This window comes from Oryza sativa, chromosome 9, assembly GCF_034140825.1.
Source record: "Oryza sativa Japonica Group chromosome 9, ASM3414082v1".
In the NCBI taxonomy this organism is placed as follows: Eukaryota; Viridiplantae; Streptophyta; class Magnoliopsida; order Poales; family Poaceae; genus Oryza; species Oryza sativa.
The window spans coordinates 26,246,307-26,265,813 of NC_089043.1; the positions used below are offsets into that span (position 1 = coordinate 26,246,307).

General features: G+C 41.0%; 1 protein-coding gene and 1 pseudogene across 1 annotated transcript; both read right to left on the bottom strand.

Moving 5' to 3' along the window:
• Positions 1-385: 385 nt before the first annotated feature.
• On the bottom strand, positions 386-14,316 carry LOC107277084 (uncharacterized; annotated as a pseudogene).
• Positions 14,317-15,260: 944 nt separating this feature from the next.
• LOC107276022 (receptor-like serine/threonine-protein kinase SD1-8) lies at positions 15,261-18,738 on the bottom strand. The gene is made up of 7 exons (XM_026020368.2): positions 17,228-18,738; positions 16,971-17,069; positions 16,717-16,886; positions 16,401-16,608; positions 16,090-16,327; positions 15,851-16,001; positions 15,261-15,747 (listed from the first exon to the last, which is right to left on the bottom strand). The coding sequence occupies exons 1-7, from the start codon at positions 18,534-18,536 to the stop codon at positions 15,439-15,441; spliced, it is 2,484 nt and encodes an 827-aa protein (XP_025876153.1). The 5' UTR covers positions 18,537-18,738; the 3' UTR covers positions 15,261-15,438.
• Positions 18,739-19,507: the final 769 nt, after the last annotated feature.

The following is a 19,507-nucleotide window of genomic DNA, read 5'->3' on the forward strand; positions in this document are numbered from 1 at the left end:
CTATTAGGCGGCTCAAACCAGCCTTAGACAAATAATATTGAATTTATCCTATTGCAGACGTACTTCTGATGGTATTGTATTGATTACCGTCATGTTGACGACTCTAGATTTGACTTAGCTTCATATGAATGCATACCCTTCGTGTCAGTCAATGTTCTGTGTATTCAACTGAGTGACATCCTACATTTGTACAAATATGAGCTTTTATTTTTTTAATTATAATGTGTTATTTAGATTTTTTTTGTGATATAACGAGAAAGACCAAAGAAAGGGCTAGAAAAGAATAGCAACAAATTGAGTTCCAAACCACAAATCATGCATCAGCTGTCTGCCTTTTTCTTTGGACAGTGATTGTTACATCATCTAAAGTCAAAGAATTATCCTTAGCTACCTCCCCTCTATATCTGTTAGCGTAAAAGTATTCATTGAGTTCTGAATATTATCTCTCAATTGCTCTATTTCAGAACTCCTTTGTGCAAAGTAAGCAGGGCAATTCGGGGTTGGAAGTGCAGTGGTACTCCCACTCTCCAGGGTGGGCACAACGGATGACATAAGTGGCCTGTCATCTGGGTTTTCTTGAACACACAACAGTGCTACATGGATACATAGCAAAACTTCATGTAGTAAGCAACTATCCATAATTGATGAGTCTGCCAAATCCTTCATCTTCCCTTCCTTCCACATGTTCCATGACTGAAACAATAAAAAGTAATGTTTGGTTATAGAACTAAGAAAAAAGATCCCAAATCTTCTGGTTTTAATCTGAGATAAATCTACAGAAAAGATATATATACTCACGTAAACTATGAGGTTTGGAAAGTCCATGATGTTACTAGTAGAGCTTCTCCTTATACCAGTTACAACTTCCAGTAGTAACACACCAAAGCTATAGACATCGGATTTAGTAGAGAAGATACCTTCAATTGCATACTCAGGAGCCATATAACCACTGTTACCATTTCAATCGCAAGAGTTACTAAACATGATTTAAATTAATCATGTTTACTTTGAGAAATTAATTCAAATGGCAACTCACTATGTTCCAACAACACGTCGAGTATTTGCATTTTGTTGATTATCACCAAAGATCCTTGCCATACCAAAGTCTGCTATCTTGGGTTTCATCTCTGCATCTAGTAGAACATTGCCAGCTTTAAGATCTCTGTGAATTATGGTTAATCTTGAGTCTTGGTGTAGATAAAGAAGTCCTCTTGCCACTCCCTTTATTATAGTAAACCGTGTTCTCCAGTCTAGTTTAAATTTCCTTGAAACATCCATAGAAAGAAGTAAATGTAAGCAATCTATTGTCAAGTCAATTTAGTAGCTTATGCTTGATATGTCACCAGGGCATACCAAAAAGGGTAGCATCTAAGCTTTTGTTAGGTAAATACTCATAAATTAGCAGCTTTTCATCTCTCTCAACACAACAACTAAGAAGGCGAACCAAATTTCTGTGCTGCAATTTTGCGATAAGAATAACTTCATTCCTGAATTCCTCTGTCCCTTGTCGAGAATCCTTACTTAACCTCTTAACAGCAACTTCCTGACCACCTAGCATTGCCTTAAAAAGGTTGAGAAGAAATTTGAGCTTGTGTCATAGAAAATGAATTAGTGAACAAACTATAATAAATAAGAGGATGTTTTACTAGCTAGGGAACGAATTACCATGTAAACTTTGCCAAAACCTCCTTGCCCAATCTTATTTGCTTCTGAGAAATTGTGGGTTGCTAGAGCAATATCCTCAAATCTTACAAATGGAAGTTCAAGATCTTGGACAGGGTTCCCTTGCCCAATCTCTTCAGATGTATTCGCACCATCGAAAATTAGCTTCCTGTGCTTTTCCCGGTTTCTTTTCTTGCCTGCTCAGAAAATCAAAAGTATCCAACGTTAATTTTCTGATGACTGTACCATGGGGCTTCTAAGAAAAGAAAAGAATACTGAATATACCTTTAATTTTTAACCATGCAAAGGACATGCATAGGACAATAATAATGCTGCTTAACACTGGCAGAACAACCTTGAGTACGGCATTGATCTTCGTCCTCCGACCTTTACAACAGTACAAAACGCTGCAAACTTTTACGATCCAACTAGCAATTGTATTTTTTAAGAAAGAAAGGAAGTAGTAAATTGTAACATAGCGATCCTTGGCACGGTTTCTATTGTAAATTTTGGTACCTAAGCTAATAAAAATAAACTAAAAAGGTGGTATTAAAAGGTACCGAGTAGTGGAGTACTAAAGCATATAATCGGAAAACTATATTCATCCCTTAAAGGGATATCCCCTCGTTTTTACATTTCACTTAAAAAGTCATCAAAAAATTATTATGATGGATCAACATGTAATATGTCACTTCACGAACATGTATATTCAAATTCAACTTATATAAGTAGAAAAAAAATATAATAAATTTGATTATGAAAAGAACGTGTAATTCACAGTCAAATTTGTTATTTTTTTGAATTGTATAAGTCGAATTTTAATTTGCATGTTTGCGAAACAATATATCATATATTGATCTATCTTAACATTTTTTTTCAATTATTTTGATAACTTTTTAAATGTCATGCATAAAACGAGAAGATGTCCTCTTAAGGGACAAGAATCCACTTCTCATATAATCACTGAAATTGTAACCACTTTTTTTTTTGCGAGGAAAATTGTAATCATGCATTTACCCGCGTCAATGCTGGCAAGCCTAAGGTGGATCGTGTCACTTTCAGGCCATTCGCCTATCTTCTCTGTGTCAATCAGCTCGCCTGACCACACCAAGCACCTCGTCACGTCGCCCTCTGATATGCTGCTACTCAGGTTGGCGTAGGCGTACGCCACGCAGGAGCAGTTGTTGCTGCACTCGGCGGCGCACGCGTCGAGCGTCCTGTTCGGGACGTGCACGAACTTGTCCGGCGACTTCATCCCCGGCACGGCCAAGAAACGGTCGCTGCACTGCACCGCCTCCGTCCGCCGGCAACCACGCGAGAACCGGCCGCTGTTCCACTCCTCCGCGCTCGCCGGCTCGAACCCTGCGAGGCACTTGCACGTCGGGACGGCAGGCGCCCTCGCCGTGTTGTCGCACAGTAGCCGTTCGGGCCGCAGTAGTTGTAGTAGTTGCAGTCCCATCTAGGCAACTCGGCGACCACCGCCCACGCTGACGAGCTGATGTTCCAGCGCTGGAACTGGTACCTGCCGGCGTAGGTAATCACATACCTGGTGTGCGGCGAGCCCTCGGAGACGCTGAACGTTATGTATCTCTTCTCGTCGTTGTCGACAACAGAGAAGTAGAAGATGTCGCTGGAATTCACTTGCAGGTACCGGCTCAACATCATGTAGCCCGTCCATGGCGCGTCCCTCGAAACCGGGCGCGTCCCTTTCCGGACGAACACCTGGAGGAACGTGTCCGGGTCGCCGCCGAACGAGAAGCTTCCCGGCGACGGGTCACCGGGGCCCCTCCACGACACCAAGCGATCGGAGACACGCGTCTTGAACGTCATCCCAAGCTTCATCCCAGGGAGGAACGAGTCGGTGGGGTGATCGAAGCTCTTCCACAGGATGGTGCCGTTCGGTGACCGGATGACGAGGTTGCCGGTGTTCAGGAGCACCGCCGTGGAGCCGGAGCCCGCTGCATCGTCGGTGATGTTGGTCGACCAGCGAACGCGGCCGTCAGCGTCAGACAAGACAAGGTTGGAGGAGTTGGTAAGCGACAGCGTCGGCGCAGACGAACTAGTGTTTGTGACCGGAGTTCCTCGGTCGGCGACCCACACCACCGTGCGCTGGGGGATGTCGTTGTACCATATGCCGAGGTACATCTTCTCCGGAGTGGCAGTTGAGGGGGAGAAAAAGCTCAAGGCGAAGGCACCGCCGTCGGAGACGAGGGTGGCGCCAGGGGAGAGCGGCTTGCCGGTGACAAGCCGGTCGTCGGATGCACATGGCGGCGGCAGGAGGAGGAGAACACTGGTGATGCAGGCTAAAGCCGCAGCTGATCGATCCATCAGAACCTTCTTCCTTTTCAGTATGAGCTTGCACTGAGCAAGTGAAGTGAGCAGGCTACAATGCTATATCATTGCCTGCGTGTGAAATATAGATTTTGGAACAACTTGGGGAAACTGTTTTAAACACTCGGGTGGACGTCCACCCGTTTCTTGCATGTCATCTAAATGGTTATGAAAAATTTTGAAAAAAATTGACATGATAGGTTAATTTGTAATATATCACTTCATAAACATGCAAGTTCAAATTCGACTTCTACAAGTTGTAACAAAAATAACAAATTTGACTTTGAATATATGTATACTAGTTAGAGTTTGATTTGTTATTTTTGTTACAACTTGTAGAAGTCGAATTTGAACTTGCATGTTTGTGAAGTGATATATTACAAATTAACCTATCTTGTGAATTTTTTTGGAATTTTTTTATAATCATTTAGGTGGCATGCAAGAAACGGGTGGACGTCCACCCGAGATATTAGAATCCATCCTCAACAACTTGGCCCACTTCCCTGGCAACGTTGGCAACTTTCCGTACTTGGTTTACCACTTCACACAATGAAACATCATAAAATAGACTTCCTGCCCCTCAATCCCTCATTGACAAGGGATGAAAAGGAAAACTCTTTACCTCAGCGGCTATGAAAACCTTGGTCCGTTAAATCCAGTTGTTCCCCATCTTGTGTACTGAAAGAGACTGATCGCTACAGATCGTGACGAGCTTTTATGTATAGGAAAGGTGAAGACCCGGCAAGTCTCAAAGCAGGAGCAAAGCTTGGTAAACTGGTCTACTGTTTCATTGCAAAGCGACGAGCATAGAGAACTTGTCCGGCACCTTCATCCGCGGCAGCGCCAAGAAATCATCGGCGGCGTCGCACGGGCAGCGCCTCCTTCCGCCGGCAACCCCCCGAGAACCTGCCGGTGCTCCACTCCTCGCCGCTCGCCGGCTCGAAGCCGTCGAGGCACTTGCGCGTGGCGGCGGCACCCGTCGGTGATGTCGCAGTTGCCGTACGTGCTGCACTGGTGCGTCGGGATTCGGGAACGAGTTGAAGGTGACTTAGCTTCATATGAATGCATACCCTTCGTGTCAGTCAACGTTCTGTCTGTTCAACTGAGTGACATCCTACACTTGTACAGATGTTGGCTTTTACTTTTTAAGTATAATGTGTTGTTTAGATTTTTTTAGATTTTTTTTTGTGATATAACGAGAAAGACCAAAGAAAGGGCTAGAAAAGAATAGCAACAAATTGAGTTCCAAACCACAAATCATGCATCAGCTGTCTGCATTTTTCTTTGGACAGTGATTGTTACATCCTAAGTCAAAGAATTATCCTTAGCTACCTCCCCTCTATATCTGTTAGCGTAAAAGTATTCATTGAGTTCTGAATATTATCTCTCAATTGCTCTATTTCAGAACTCCTTTGTGCAAAATAGGCAGGGCTATTTGGGGCTGGAAGTGCAGTATTACTCCCATTGTCCAGGAAGAACACAACGGATGACATAAGTGGTCTATCATCAGGGTTTTCTTGAACACACAACAGTGCTACATGGATACAGAGCAAAACTTCATGCAGTAAGCAACTATCCATAATTGATGAGTCTGCCAAATCCTTCATCTTCTCTTCCTTCCACATGTTCCACGACTGAAACAATGAAAAGCAATATTTGGTTATAAACCAAGAAAAAAATCCAAAATCTTCTAATTTTAATCTGAGATAAATCTACAGAAAAGATATATACTCACAAAAACTATGAGGTTTGGAAAACCCATGATGTTACTAGTCGAGCTTCTCCTTATACCAGTTACAACCTCCAATAGTAACACACCAAAGCTATAGACATCGGATTTAGTAGAAAAGATACCTTCCATTGCATACTCAGGAGCCATGTAACCACTGTAACCATTTCAATTGCAAGAGTTACTAAACATGATTTAAATTAATCACACTTACTTTGAACAATTAATTCAAATAGAAACTCACTATGTTCCAACAACACGTCGAGTATTTGTATTTTGTTGATTATCACCAACGATCCTCGCCATACCAAAGTCTGCTATCTTGGGTTTCATCTCTGCATCTAGCAAAACATTGCCAGCTTTAAGATCTCTGTGAATTATGGTTAATCTTGAGTCTTGGTGTAGATAAAGAAGTCCCCTTGCCACTCCTTTGATTATATTAAACCGTGTTCTCCAGTCTAGTTTCAATTTCCTCGAAACATCTATAGAAAGAAGCAAATGTAAGCAATCTATTGTCAAGTCGATTTAGTAGCTTATGCTTGATATGTCACCAGGGCATACCAAAAAGGGTAGCATCTAGGCTTTTGTTTGGTAAGTACTCATAAATTAGCAGCTTTTCATCTCCCTCAACACAACAACCAAGAAGGCGAACCAAATTCCTATGCTGCAATTTTGCGATAAGAATAACTTCATTCCTGAATTCCTCTGTCCCTTGTCGAGAATCCTTACTTAACCTCTTAACAGCAACTTCCTGACCACCTAGCATTGCCTTAAAAAAGTTGAGAAGAAATTTGTATTTGAGCATGTGTCATACAAAATGAATTAGTGAACAAACTATAATAAATAAGAGGAAGTTTTACTAGGGAACGAATTACCATATAAACTTTGCCAAAACCTCCTTGCCCAATCTTATTTTCTTCTGAGAAATTGTGGGTTGCTAAAGCAATTTCCTCAAATCTTACATATGGGAGTTCAAGATCTTGGATAGGGCTCCCATCCTCAATCTCTTCAGATGTACACGCACCATCCAAAAATAGCTTCCTGTGCTTTTCGCGTTTTCTTTTCTTGCCTGCTCACAAAATCAAATGTAACCAACTTTAATTTTTCTTGTGAGTATACCATACGCATCTAAGTAAATAAAAGAGCACTGAATATACCGGCCTTTGATTTTTAACCATGCAAAGGAAATGCATAGGACAACCAAAATACTGCTTAACACTGCTAGAACAATCTTGACCGCATTGCTCTTCCTCCTATGACCTGTGCAACAAACACAAGGGTGTAAACTTTTACAATCCAACTAGTAAACACATTTTTAAAAAATAGGAAGTAGCAAATCTATCTATCTATCTATCTATCTATTATATTATTAAAACAGCTTTGAAAGGAGGCACCACGTTCGCTGTGGGGGCTAGAAATTCCCACATTAATCGAAGAAAAAGAAAAAAAAGAAAAGAAGAGTCCGAGTAGAAATACAATCTAAAAATAGCTAAAATTCGGAATTAAAAAATAAGCAATATTGAAAGAAGTTTCTATATAAGAACCAATATGAGATTAATCAAAATTTGAAATAAAAATAAAATAAAATTCAAAATTAGAAAAAAAAGAGTCCCAGTAGAAATACAATTTAAAAATAGCTGAAATTCAGGATTAAAAATAAGCAATATTGAAAGAAGTTTCCATATAAGAACTCAATATGAGATTAATCAAAATTCGAAATAAAAATTAAATAAAATCCAAAATTATAAAAGAAAATGATAGTCCAAGTAGGAATAACAATTTTAAAATAGTTAAAATTTAGAATTAAAAATAAAGAATATTAAAAGAAGAGTCCATATAAGAACCCAATATGAGCGCGATTAATTAAAATTGGGAATAAAAATAAAAATAAAATCCAAAATTAGAAAAAAAAAATAAAAGAAGAGTTCAAGTAGGAATACAATTTAAAATTAGCTAAAATTCGAAATTAAAAATAAACAATATTGAAAGCAGAATCCATATAAGAACCCAATACGAGATTAATTAAAATTTAGAATAAAAATAAAATAATATCCAAATTAGACAAATTAAAAGAGAGTTCAAGTAGAAATACAATTTTGAAACAACTGAAATTAAAAATAAATCTATTATATTATTATTATGGTTGAGATCTATGCACAGATTAGATGATACCAGAGTTGTAAAGCTAATAAAAGTCTACGACTTAAAATATAGAATATATAGGACACAATTTATATATAAAAAATCAAAACGTATTAGGAAAGAAAACTAGATGTATTAGGACAGAAATAAGGATAAGAAGCCGCTTCATTGAGTTTCGGGGGAAAAAAACTGGTCCGATTCAATAGAACTTTCAACGATCCAGGCAAAGGATGGACTGCCAGACTGAAAGCTTTCTAACCTGCTATCAGCTAACAAGCGGAAGCTATGGGTAAGCCAAAATTTTGATGATTTGAGCATCGGCTATAGTTTTTGAAGCATGACAAATAACATAGCTTAATATTTATAGTTTGCAATACCTAGATGTCATTTATTATTCCTTATTAATCATGCCATACATATAATCAATATTTACATGAAAGCTTAAAATTCAAGTATAAACATATTAAAACTTTTTTTAAAGCAATGACATAGATTAAAATATTATAATGTGAATACATCACATGTTTTTTATTAGATTGAATTTGGACATGAAATTTTGCAACAACGTAAGCCGTATAAGAAAGAGCAAATGCATAATAATACCAATTAGTTCCAAATTACCATGATCGGTATTTTTATATACTTCAAAATTATTAAGACAACTTTGAAAGAAGACATCACGTACACTCTGGGGTCTAGAAATTTTCATATTAACCGAAGAAAAAAAATCTACACAGTTAGATCATGAATCAGACACGTGAAAGAGCATGGACTAGAATTTGATGTGTGCTACGCAATAGCAATTGAAATCAAAATTGGATTAGGAAACTTAATTTACTACACGAGACAATCATGTCCTGTCCGTGTAGCTAAATTAGAAATCGTATATAGGCACAATTGACACGTCCTGTACAAAATCATGTGCAGGGGAGGCAAACCAGCTGGGCATCCAAACTCCTTCAACCACATTCAAGTTTTGCACTATCGCATAATCTCTAGAGGCAGCAGTATGCTTTTCTTTTTTAAAAACAATCCTAAGTAACAAGATTCCCTAATAGTTTTCTACATATTTACGGTCCATATGTTATAGCTCATACTCCGATGATGGGGCAGAGCTGAGAAGCGGCGAAAATTACCACATTAATCATAAAAAGTGAAATATTTAAAGGATCTAGATTTTAACGGTTTATATTGATCAGTATAGTTTTATATAAATAAAATACATCAAAGTAATGTAAAAGGAAGCCTCTACGTTTGCTCTCAAGGTTTTGATCGTGGTCATGCCTATAAAGTAGATGGTGATGGTTGATAGGGCATCTAAAAATTATAAACAAAACCCAAATAGAATCCCAATGACGATTAAGAGGAGGAATGACGGACAGGCCGTTAAGAAGCACGGTCACAACGGTTGGCGGGACTTTTAGAAAATAAAAAATGAATTCCAACGATAGTTATGTTCGATTTTTAGAATCACAATGAAATAAAGAGTAGGCAGCGGACGGGCTGTAGAGGAGCATAGTGGCATCGTTTGACGAGACTTCTAAAAATTATAAAAAATAAAACCCAACAAGACAATAAACCCTAAAAACTACAAGGTCCAATTTTTAAAGGTTAAGAACTTCTAAAAAGTAAAAAAAACAATGATAATCATGTTCGATTTTAAAATCTCAATAATAATAAAGAAGGGAGGCAACGGGCGAGCCGTAGAGAAGTACAATGGAAAAGCCGCTGACGGTTTGGTGGGACTTCTAGAAAGTAAAAATGAATCCAAACGATAATTATGTTCAATTTTTAAAATCTCAATGACAATAAAGAGAAGATATAGTGGACGGGCCATAGAGAATTATAATGATAATGTTTGACGGGACGTCTAGAAATTATAAAAACGAAACCCAACATGACAATAAACTCTACAAACTATAAGATCCAATTTTTAAAGGTTGCAGGAGAATGAATAGAAATAATGGTAGATCGAGCAAGCAAATAAAGAAGGAGATGACATAAGGGGTAGCAACTGGTGTGATTTTTAAAAAACTATATAATTAAAAACATGGGGGAATGATAAGGTTTGATCTTTCGATGTCTTAGTACAATGATATAGCTATTTAATAAATTTTAAGTAAAATCATACTAAAAATATATGATTTTATTTTGGTGCTAGCCGCGCAATTGCGTGGGCCACCCAGCTAGTTATATTATTAAAACAGCTTTGAAAGGAGGCACTACGTTCGCTGTGGGGGCTAGAAATTCCCACATTAATCGGAGAAAAAGAAAAGGAGAGTCTAAATAGAAATACAATTCAAAAATAGTTGAAATTCGGAATTAAAAATAAGCAATATTGAAATAAGTGTCTATATAAGAACCCAATACGAGATTAATCAAAATTTGAAATAAAAATAAAAAAAAATCCAAAATTAGAAAACAAAAGGGGAGTCCAAGTAGGAATATAATTTAAAAATAACTGAAATTCGGAATTAAAAATAAGGAATATTGAGATAAGAGTCCATATAAGAACCCAATACGAGATTAGTTAATATTCGGAATAAAAATAAAAATAAAATCTGAATAGCAAAAAGAAAAAGAAAAGTTCAAGTAGGAATATAATTTAAAATTAACTGAAATTCGGAATTAAAAATAAGGAGTATTGAAAGAAAAAAATTATATAAGAACCCAATATGAGATTAATTAAAATTCAGAATAAAAAAATAAAAAAATATCTAAAACTAGAAAAATTAAAAGAGAGTTCAAGTAGGAATACAAATTTTGAAACAACTGAAATTCAAAAATAAAAAATAAAAATATTAAAAGAACACTATACGTGACTTCTAGAAAGTAAAAAAAATAAACCACATTGATAATCATATTCGATTTTTAAAATCTCAATGACAATAAAAAGGAGAAGCAGCATGCGGGGTATATAGGAGTATAGTTGCAGAGCCGCTGACGGTTGGCGAGACTTCTAGAAAATAAAAAATGTATTCCAACGATAATTATGTTTGGTTTTTAGAATCCCAATGACAATAAAGAGTAGGCGACGGATGGATCGTAGAGGAGTATAGTGGCATCGTTTGATGTGACTTCTAAAAATTATAAAAAATGAAACCCAACAAGACAATAATTTCTAAAAACTATAAGGTCCAATTTTTAAAGGTTCGGAACTTCTAAAAAGTAAAAAAACAACCAATGATAATCCTGTTCGATTTTAAAATCTCAATGGCAATAAAGAAGGGAGGCAGCGGGCGAGCAATAAAGGAGTACAATGGCAAAGCCGCTGACGGTTTGGCGGGACTTATAAAAAGTAAAAAATGAACTCAAACGATAATTATGTTCGATTTGTAAAATCCTAATTACAATAAAGAGAAAAGACATTGGACGGGCCGTAGAGGAATATAATGGCAGCGTTTGACGGGACTTCGAGAAATTATAAAAAGAAACCCAACGAGATAATAAACTCAAAAAACTATAAGATCCAATTTTTTAAGGTTTAAAGGAGAATGAATAAAAATAGTGATAGACCGAGCAAGTAAATAAAAAAGGATACGACAGAAGTAAGGGGTAGAGTGACTTTTAAAAACTATATAATTATAAATACGGGGATGATACGGGGATAGCTATTTAATAAATTTTAGGTAAAATCATACTGAAAAATATATGATTTTGTTTAGGTGCTAGCCGCGCAATTGCGCGGGCCACCCAGCTAGTTGTAAGAAAAAGTAGCTTGAAGGGCCTCCTAGAGTCCTAGACGGCCTCCAACTAGTACTACGAGGGTTCTTGTGGTACCATCACTCAATCCTACCAGGTATTAAGACAGTATAATGGTATTTTCGCATGTCTGGTCATGAGAGATACTTGGGTTGTGTTCGGCATTCCCTCTTATCATCTTCTACTCTCTCTTTTTTTTATGAGCACGCTTTCTAATGCGTTCTTCTATTTTTTGCAAAAAAATATCTTTATAGAAAAGTTGTTTTCAAAAATTATATTAACTATTTAAAAAAATAGCTAATACTTAATTAATTATGTGTTAAAAAGCTAATCGTTTTTTATATTGGAGAGGACAGGATTCGAACTCCACGGGACACCTCCAAACGCCACGACATCGAGGTACCAGATATGGCTGAGGACAATGGCGGAAAGGCCTCCTCGAGCTCACAGGCGAGTTAGCAAGGAGCAAGAATTTTAGCTCACAGGCCTCCTCGATTTCTATTGAACTGAAATTTTGGATGTTTTATTTGGTATATGTGGATTTTGTACCCTTGGATTTATAGAACTGAAACTCGTTGCACTTTGAAATGGGTGGCGAATCTCGGTGTTAGCAAATTTTCCTACTATAATCTCGTCAACCTCTGGCAAAGGCACAATCTAATCTTGTCAATATACCCAAGCGGTGCACATAGCATATATTGGTACTACATGCAGCGGCCATTGGCAGTAGACGGTGATGCTATATTATGTTATCAGCGCCATGTTCTCACTGACGCTGACGCCGATGCCGATGTCCAACAAAACTCAAAAAATTACTATATGTATATTTACAGTTAAATTTGTTATTTTTGTTACAACTTATAGAAGTTGAATTTTAACTTGTATGTTTGTGGAGTGATATATTACATATTGATTTATCTTGCCGATTTTTTTGAACATTTTTCATAGCCATTTAGTTGACATGCAATAAATGGGTGGACGTCCACTCGAGCTATTAGAATCCATCCCCCCAACATGTACCAAGATTTTTTTCCAGGTACAAAAATTTCATGGATCGCCGCTTTGCATGAACAAAACGAAAGGCAAGGAACAACGTACTATTTAGACCGATCCTACTTGATAGATGGACAGTTATATTTCATTAGCACCTCGCTGTATCTGGTAGTACTTTCTCAACTCAAGGACTAAAAGTATAAACCTCAAACAGTAAAATACCTCAAATTGTAATCCGTACTTCTCCAAGAAAAACAACAATCATGCATAGTAGAAAGATAAACAAATTTAAATGAGTAATTTTATAGTCTTTGAGGAGATACCATCAGGTATCAAAAATTTAGTGAAAAATTTGGTACCTCATAGTAGTTAGGTAGCATAAGGTATCAAATTTAAATACCTCCTTACGAACAGTAAAATTGCTCAATTTAAATTGGTGCTTACCCGCGTCAAGACCGGCGAGCCTGAGGTAGATCGTGTCGCTGCCAAGCCTTTCGCCTACCATCTCCGCGTCAATCAGCTCCCCTGACCACACCAAGCACCTCGTCTTGTCGCCCTTAGATATGCTGCTACTCAGGTTGGCGTAGGCGTACGCCACGCAGGAGCAGTTGCTGCTGCACTCGGCGGCGCACGCGTCGAGCGTCCTGTTCGGGAAGAGCACGAACTTGTCCGGCGAAATCATCCCCGGCACGGCCAAGAAACGGTCGCCGCACTGCACCGCCTCCTTTCGCCGGCAACCCTGCGAAAACCGGCCGCTGTTCCACTCCGCCGCGTTCGCTGGCTCGAAGCCGAAGAGGCACTTGCACGTCGGGACAGCAGGCGCCCTCGCTGTGTTGTCGCAGTAGCCGTTCGGGCCGCAGTAGTTGTAATAGTTGCAGTCCCATCTAGGCCACTCCGCGACATCCCACGCCGACGAGCTGATGTTCCAGCGCTGGAACTGGTACTTGCCGGCGTAGGTAATCACATACCTGGTGTACGGCGAGCCCTCGGAGACGCTGAACGTTATGTATCTCTTTTCCTCGTTGTTGACGATGGAGAAGTAGAAGATGTCGCTGGAGTTCGCCTGATACTGGCTCGACACCATGTAGCCCGTCCATGGCCCGTCCCTCGAAACCGGGCGCGTCCCGTTCCAGATGAACACCTGCAGGAACGTGTCCGGGTCGCCGCCGAACGAGAAGCTCCCCGGCGACGGGTCGTCGGGGCCCTTCCACGACACCAAGCGCTCGCATGTGCGCGTCTTGAACGTCACCCCAAGCTTCATCCCAGGGAGGAACGAGTCGGTCGGGTGCTCGAAGCTCTGCCACAGGGTGGTGCCGTTCGGTGACCGGACGACGAGGTTGCCGTCGTTCTTGAGCACTGCGGTGGAGCCGGAGCCCGCTGCATCGTCGGTGATGTTGCTCGTCCAGCGAACGCGGCCGTCGGCGTCGGACAAGAGAAGGTTGGAGGAGTTGGTCAGCGACAGCGTCGGCAAAGACGAACTACTGTTTGTGACCGGAGTTCCTCGGTCGGCGACCCACACCACCGTGCGCCCGGGGATGTCATTGTACCATATGCCGAGGTACATCTTCTCCGGAGTTGAGTTGGAGGGGGAGAAGAAGCCCAAGGCGAAGGCGCCGCCATCGGAGACGATGGTGGCGCCAGGGGAGAGCGGCTTGCCGGTGACAAGCCGATCGTCGGATGCACATGGCGGCGGCAGGAGGAGGAGAAGAACACTGGTGATGCAGGCTAAAGCCGCAGCTGACCGATCCATCAAAACTTTCTTCAGCAGAATTCTGAAAATAATATGCGCTAGCTAGTGAGATCGACTGATCGCATGGTAGCCTGTTGATCAGAGATACTCTAATGAAGCTTCCAGCCTTCTACTACTCCGTACCTGGCAAAGAAGTTGACATGAGCCTCCTTGATCTGCAAGCAATGTGGACTAGAGTAGTGTTTTTTGAACGAACCTGCACGTCGATTTCATTGGATTAGAGTAGTGTTTTTTGAACGAACCAGCACGTCAATTTCATTGGATTAGAGTAGTTTTTGTGTTTTGACAAGACGATGATTTCTCTAGGAAACTGGCTGCAAAAACGGAAAAAACAAACTAGGAAGCCCATTGGAAGTAGTCAAGTAGCTTAAATCCGCCTTAAACCGAGTGTCCGAGACTATCTTTGGGTTGACGTACATTTCATTTCAGTTTCCCAAGTCATTAGTGCGCAGCGCAGGGTTGAAATTTCAGCTCCCCCCAAGTTATGAGTTTGCTGTTGTTAAATGACACTCTCATTCCTAGCAAATGTATGTGCAGATCTGCCTAGATACCCGCCTTTGATAATTATATGTTCGTTATGCAGTGCTTGTTTTCTGAAGGGGTTAGTCTGAACTCTGATTCAGTCGTCAGCAAAAACTACGTTTTTAGTTTTCTGTTACAAGTAGGAAACTGCAGAAATTGCTTTTGCCTTGCCCAGAATAATGAAGCAGCAGAGGCAGCAACAACAATAACAAAAGTTTGAGTTTTGTTGTACCATATGCCGAGGTAAATCTTATTATTACCAACTGATCTACTTTATTGGATAGCACTATCTGCAAGATGGCTAGTCTTTGTTTTTTATTTTCTCTTGTAATTATGTGTAGACTGTGAATCGCTCTGCTCCTTTAATATAAAATCCAGCGAAATGCTTGGTTGTTAAAAAAATACTTGCCAACAAAGAGACGAAAATGTATCTCTAATATGTTGTTTAGATTTATTTAGATTTTTGCGATATTACAGATAACCTGATTGACCAAAAAAGGACTAGCAAAAGATACCAACAAATTGACTTCCAAACCACAAATCATGCATCAGCTGGCTGCATTATTCTTTGGACAGTGACTGCTACATCTAAACTCAAAGAACTATCTTACCTTCCCTCTATGTTTGTTAGCGTAAAAGTATTCATTGAGTTCTGAGTATTATCTTTCATTTGCTCTATCTCAGAACTCCTTTGTGTAAAGTGCCCAGGGCAACTTGGGGCTGGGAGCAGTGCAACACTACTCCCATTCTCCAGGGTGAACACAATAGATGACATAAGTGGCCTGTCATCTGGGCTTTCTTGAACACATAACAATGCTACATGGATGCAGAGCAAAACTTCATGTAGTAAGCAACTATCCATAATTGATGAGTCTACCAAATCCTTGCTTTTCCCTTCCTTCCACATGTTCCATGACTGAAACAATCAAAAACATCATTTGGGTTGTGGAACTCAAAAATTTTCACAATCATCTGTTTAATCTAAACCAAAATTTTAGAAAAGGCATATATATACTCACATAAACTATGAGGTTTGGAAAGTTCATGATATTGCTAGTGGAGCTTCTCCTTATACCAGTCACAATTTCCAACAATAACACACCAAAGCTGTAGACATCTGATTTAGTAGAGAAGATACCTTCCATTGCATACTCAGGAGCCATGTAGCCACTGTTTGAACATTTCACTTGCAAGGGTTACTGGAGAGGATTATAACTGAATCAAACTTAATTTAGCAATTAATTCAATGACTACTCACTATGTTCCAACAACACGCTGGGTATTTGCATCCTGTTGATTATCACCAAAGATCCTTGCCATGCCAAAATCTGCTATCTTGGGTTTCATTTCAGCATCTAGCAAAACATTGCCAGCTTTGAGATCTCTGTGAATTATGGTCAATCTAGAGTCTTGGTGCAGATAAAGAAGTCCCCTTGCCACCCCTTTGATTATATTAAACCGTGTTGTCCAGTCTAGTTTCATTTTTCTTGAACCATCTATAGACAAAATAGCAAAATGTAATCAATCAATTGTTGAGTTGCTTATGCGTGTTGAATCATAGGGACATACCAAAAAGGGTAGCATCTAAGCCTTTGTTAGGCAAGTACTCATATATTAGCAGTTTTTCATCTCCCTCAACACAACAGCCAAGAAGGCGAACCAAATTTCTGTGTTGCAATTTCGCGATAAGAATAACTTCATTCCTGAATTCCTTTGTCCCTTGTCGAGAATCCTTACTTAACCGCTTAATAGCAACTTCTTGACCACCTAGCATTGCCTTAAAAAAAGAGAAGAAATTTATGTTTGAGCATGTATCACACAAAATGAATTACTGAACAAACCAGAATAAACGAGAGGAAGTTTTACTACCGATTGAATTAATTACCATGTAAACTTTTCCGAAACCTCCTTGCCCAATCTTATTTGTTTCTGAGAAATTGTTGGTTGCTAGAGCAATGTCCTCAAATCTTACAAATGGGAGTTCAAAATCTTGGACAGTGCTTCCTTCGCCATCAAAAATTAGCTTTCTGTGCTTTTCCTGGTTTGTTTTCCTGCCTGCTCACAAAATCAAATGTAGCCAACATTAATTCTCTTGTGAGTATACCATAGGCTTCTATGAAAAAAATACACAAAATATACCTTTGATTTTTAACCATGCAAAGAAAATGCATAGGACAATCAGAATACAGCCTAACACTGGCAGTACTATCTTGATTGCATTACTCTTTTTCCTTCCACCTACATGGAACAGTACAACAAAACACAGTGCAAAGTTTTGATCAAAGTACTAAATGTAATATTCTTTTTTTTTTGGAAAGGAGCTAGTAGTAAATTGTAAGCAGTAAATTGATGCATGGATAGAAAAGATAAACATTTAAAATTTGAATGGTGTTTACCCGCGTCAAGGTCAAGACCAGCAAGCCTGAGGTAGATCGTGTCGCTGCTTAGCCCTTCACCTTCCTTCTCTGTATCAACCAGCTCCCCTGACCACACCAAGCACCTCGTCATGTCGCCCTTGGACCCGCTGCTGCTCAGGTTGGCGTACGCGTACGCCACGCACGAGCAGTTGCTGCTGCACTCGGCGGCGCACGCGTCGAGCGTCCTGTTCGGGACGAGCACGAACTTGTCCGGCGACTTCATCCCCGGCACGGCCAAGAAACGGTCGCCGCACTCCACCGCCTCCGTGCGCCGGCAACCACGCGAGAACCTGCCGCTGCTCCACTCCGCCGCGCTCGCCGGCTCGAAGCCGGCGAGGCACTTGCACGTCGGGACGGCGGGCGCCCTCGCCGTGTTGTCGCAGTAGCCGAACGGGCCGCAGTAGCCGTAGCGGTTGCAGTCCCAGGTCGGCCACTCGCCGAGCACCGCCCACGCCGACGAGCTGTTGTCCCAGCTCTGGAGCTGGTACTTGCCGGCGTAGGTCAGCACGTACCTGGTGTGCGGCGAGCCGTCGGAGACGGTGAACGTCATGTATCTCTCGTCGTCGTTGTCGACGATGGCGGAGTAGATGATGTCGCTGGTGTTCGCCTGGTACTGGCTCGACACCATGTCGCCCGTCCATGGCCCGTCCCTCGAAACCGGGCGCGTCCCGTTCCAGAGGAACACCTGGAGGAACGTGCCCGGGTCGCCGCCGAACGAGAAGCTCCCCGGCGACGGGTCGTCGGGGCCCTTCCACGACACCAGGCGCTCGCCGGCGCGCGTCCTGTACATGACCCGCATCTTCATGCCGGGCAGGAACGAGTCACTCGGGTGCTCGAAGCTCTGCCACAGGGTGGTGCCGTTCGGTGACCGGACGACGAGGTTGCCGGTGTTCAGGAGCACCGCCGTGGAGCCGCCGCCCGCTGCATCGTCGGTGATGTTGGTCGTCCAGCGAACGCCGCCATCTGCGTCGGACAAGACGAGGTTGGAGGAGTTGGTCAGCGACAGCGTCGGCGCAGACGAACTGCTGTTTGTGACCGGAGTTCCCCGGTCGGCGACCCACACCACCGTGCGCCGGGGGATGTCGTTGTACCATATGCCGAGGTACATCTTCTCCGGAGTTGAATTCGAGGGGGAGAAGAAGCCCAAGGCGAAGGCGCCGCCGTCGGAGACGACGGTAGCGCCAGGGGAGAGCGGCTTGCCGGGGACAAGCCGATCGTCCGATGCACATGGCGGCGCCAGGAGAATGAGGACACTGGTGATGCAAGCTAAAGCATCTGACCGATCCATCAAAACCTTTTTCCTTGAAATTCAGATGTGAGCCAAATTCAGAAATATATGCTCATAATCGCATACTAGTTGCTTGATCAGAGATACTAATCATAATCAAACTTCTACGTTGATCAGAGATACTGATGAAGCTTCTACGTTGATCAGAGATAGTACCGATGAAGCTTCTTCCTGGCCAAGAATTTGCTTTGGGGATAGAATAGTGAATCTGTTTCGGCAAGATGAAGATTTCTATTGGAAATTAAACTGCAGAAAATCACTGTACGTCACGCTGCAACGGAGAAGGAAGAGATATATGATGTACTACCTCAGTTCAGACAAAAACAGAATGTAGCAATCCAGGCTATCTAGCGTTAGTTTATATGCTTTCAATTACGAAAGCAGATGACAACAGAATATCAAAACTAATTTGGAAGCCCAGTGGAACCTGCAACTTAGAGATAATAACTAATGCGTCCTGAGACTATCATGGGGTTGACGTATGAGTGCCCGGTTGTTAAATGGCGCTCCCATTCCTAATAACCAATGACAGAAAACTATTGACATATAATCTAGATAATGTTTGTGCAGATCTAGCTACAGGCTTAGCCGCCTTTGATACTTAATATGTTCGTTATGCTGCGTTTATTTTCTGAAGGGTTTGGTCTGAACTCTGATCCAGTCAGCAGCAAAAACTACTTTGATTCAGTCATCAGCAAAAACTGTGTTATAACTTACAAGTAGGAAGGAAGCTGCAGATGTTGCTTTCGCCTTGCACAGAAATACAGGATAATGAAGCAACGAGAAAAAAAGGATATACTATCAGAGTTCATGATCCTACAACAGCATCATTCACATTCACTGATTCACAAACCTTAGTTCATTGCCCGCACAACCACTTCTCTATGATTTTATATTAGAGCGCCTACATGCAATTTGCACAGTGTAACATTCATTCTCTCAGGCAATTCACAACTTCCATTGAGCTGAAT

Coding starts and splice junctions, on each gene's coding strand:
- LOC107276022 (XM_026020368.2), bottom strand. CDS start 18,536: ATGGATCGGTCAGATGCTTTAGCTTGCATCACCAGTGTCCTCATTCTC. Junction 16,887..16,970: donor TGCATGGTTAAAAATCAAAG/GTATATTTTGTG, acceptor TTTTGTGAGCAG/GCAGGAAAACAAACCAGGAA. Junction 16,002..16,089: donor CAGCGTGTTGTTGGAACATA/GTGAGTAGTCAT, acceptor ATGTTCAAACAG/TGGCTACATGGCTCCTGAGT.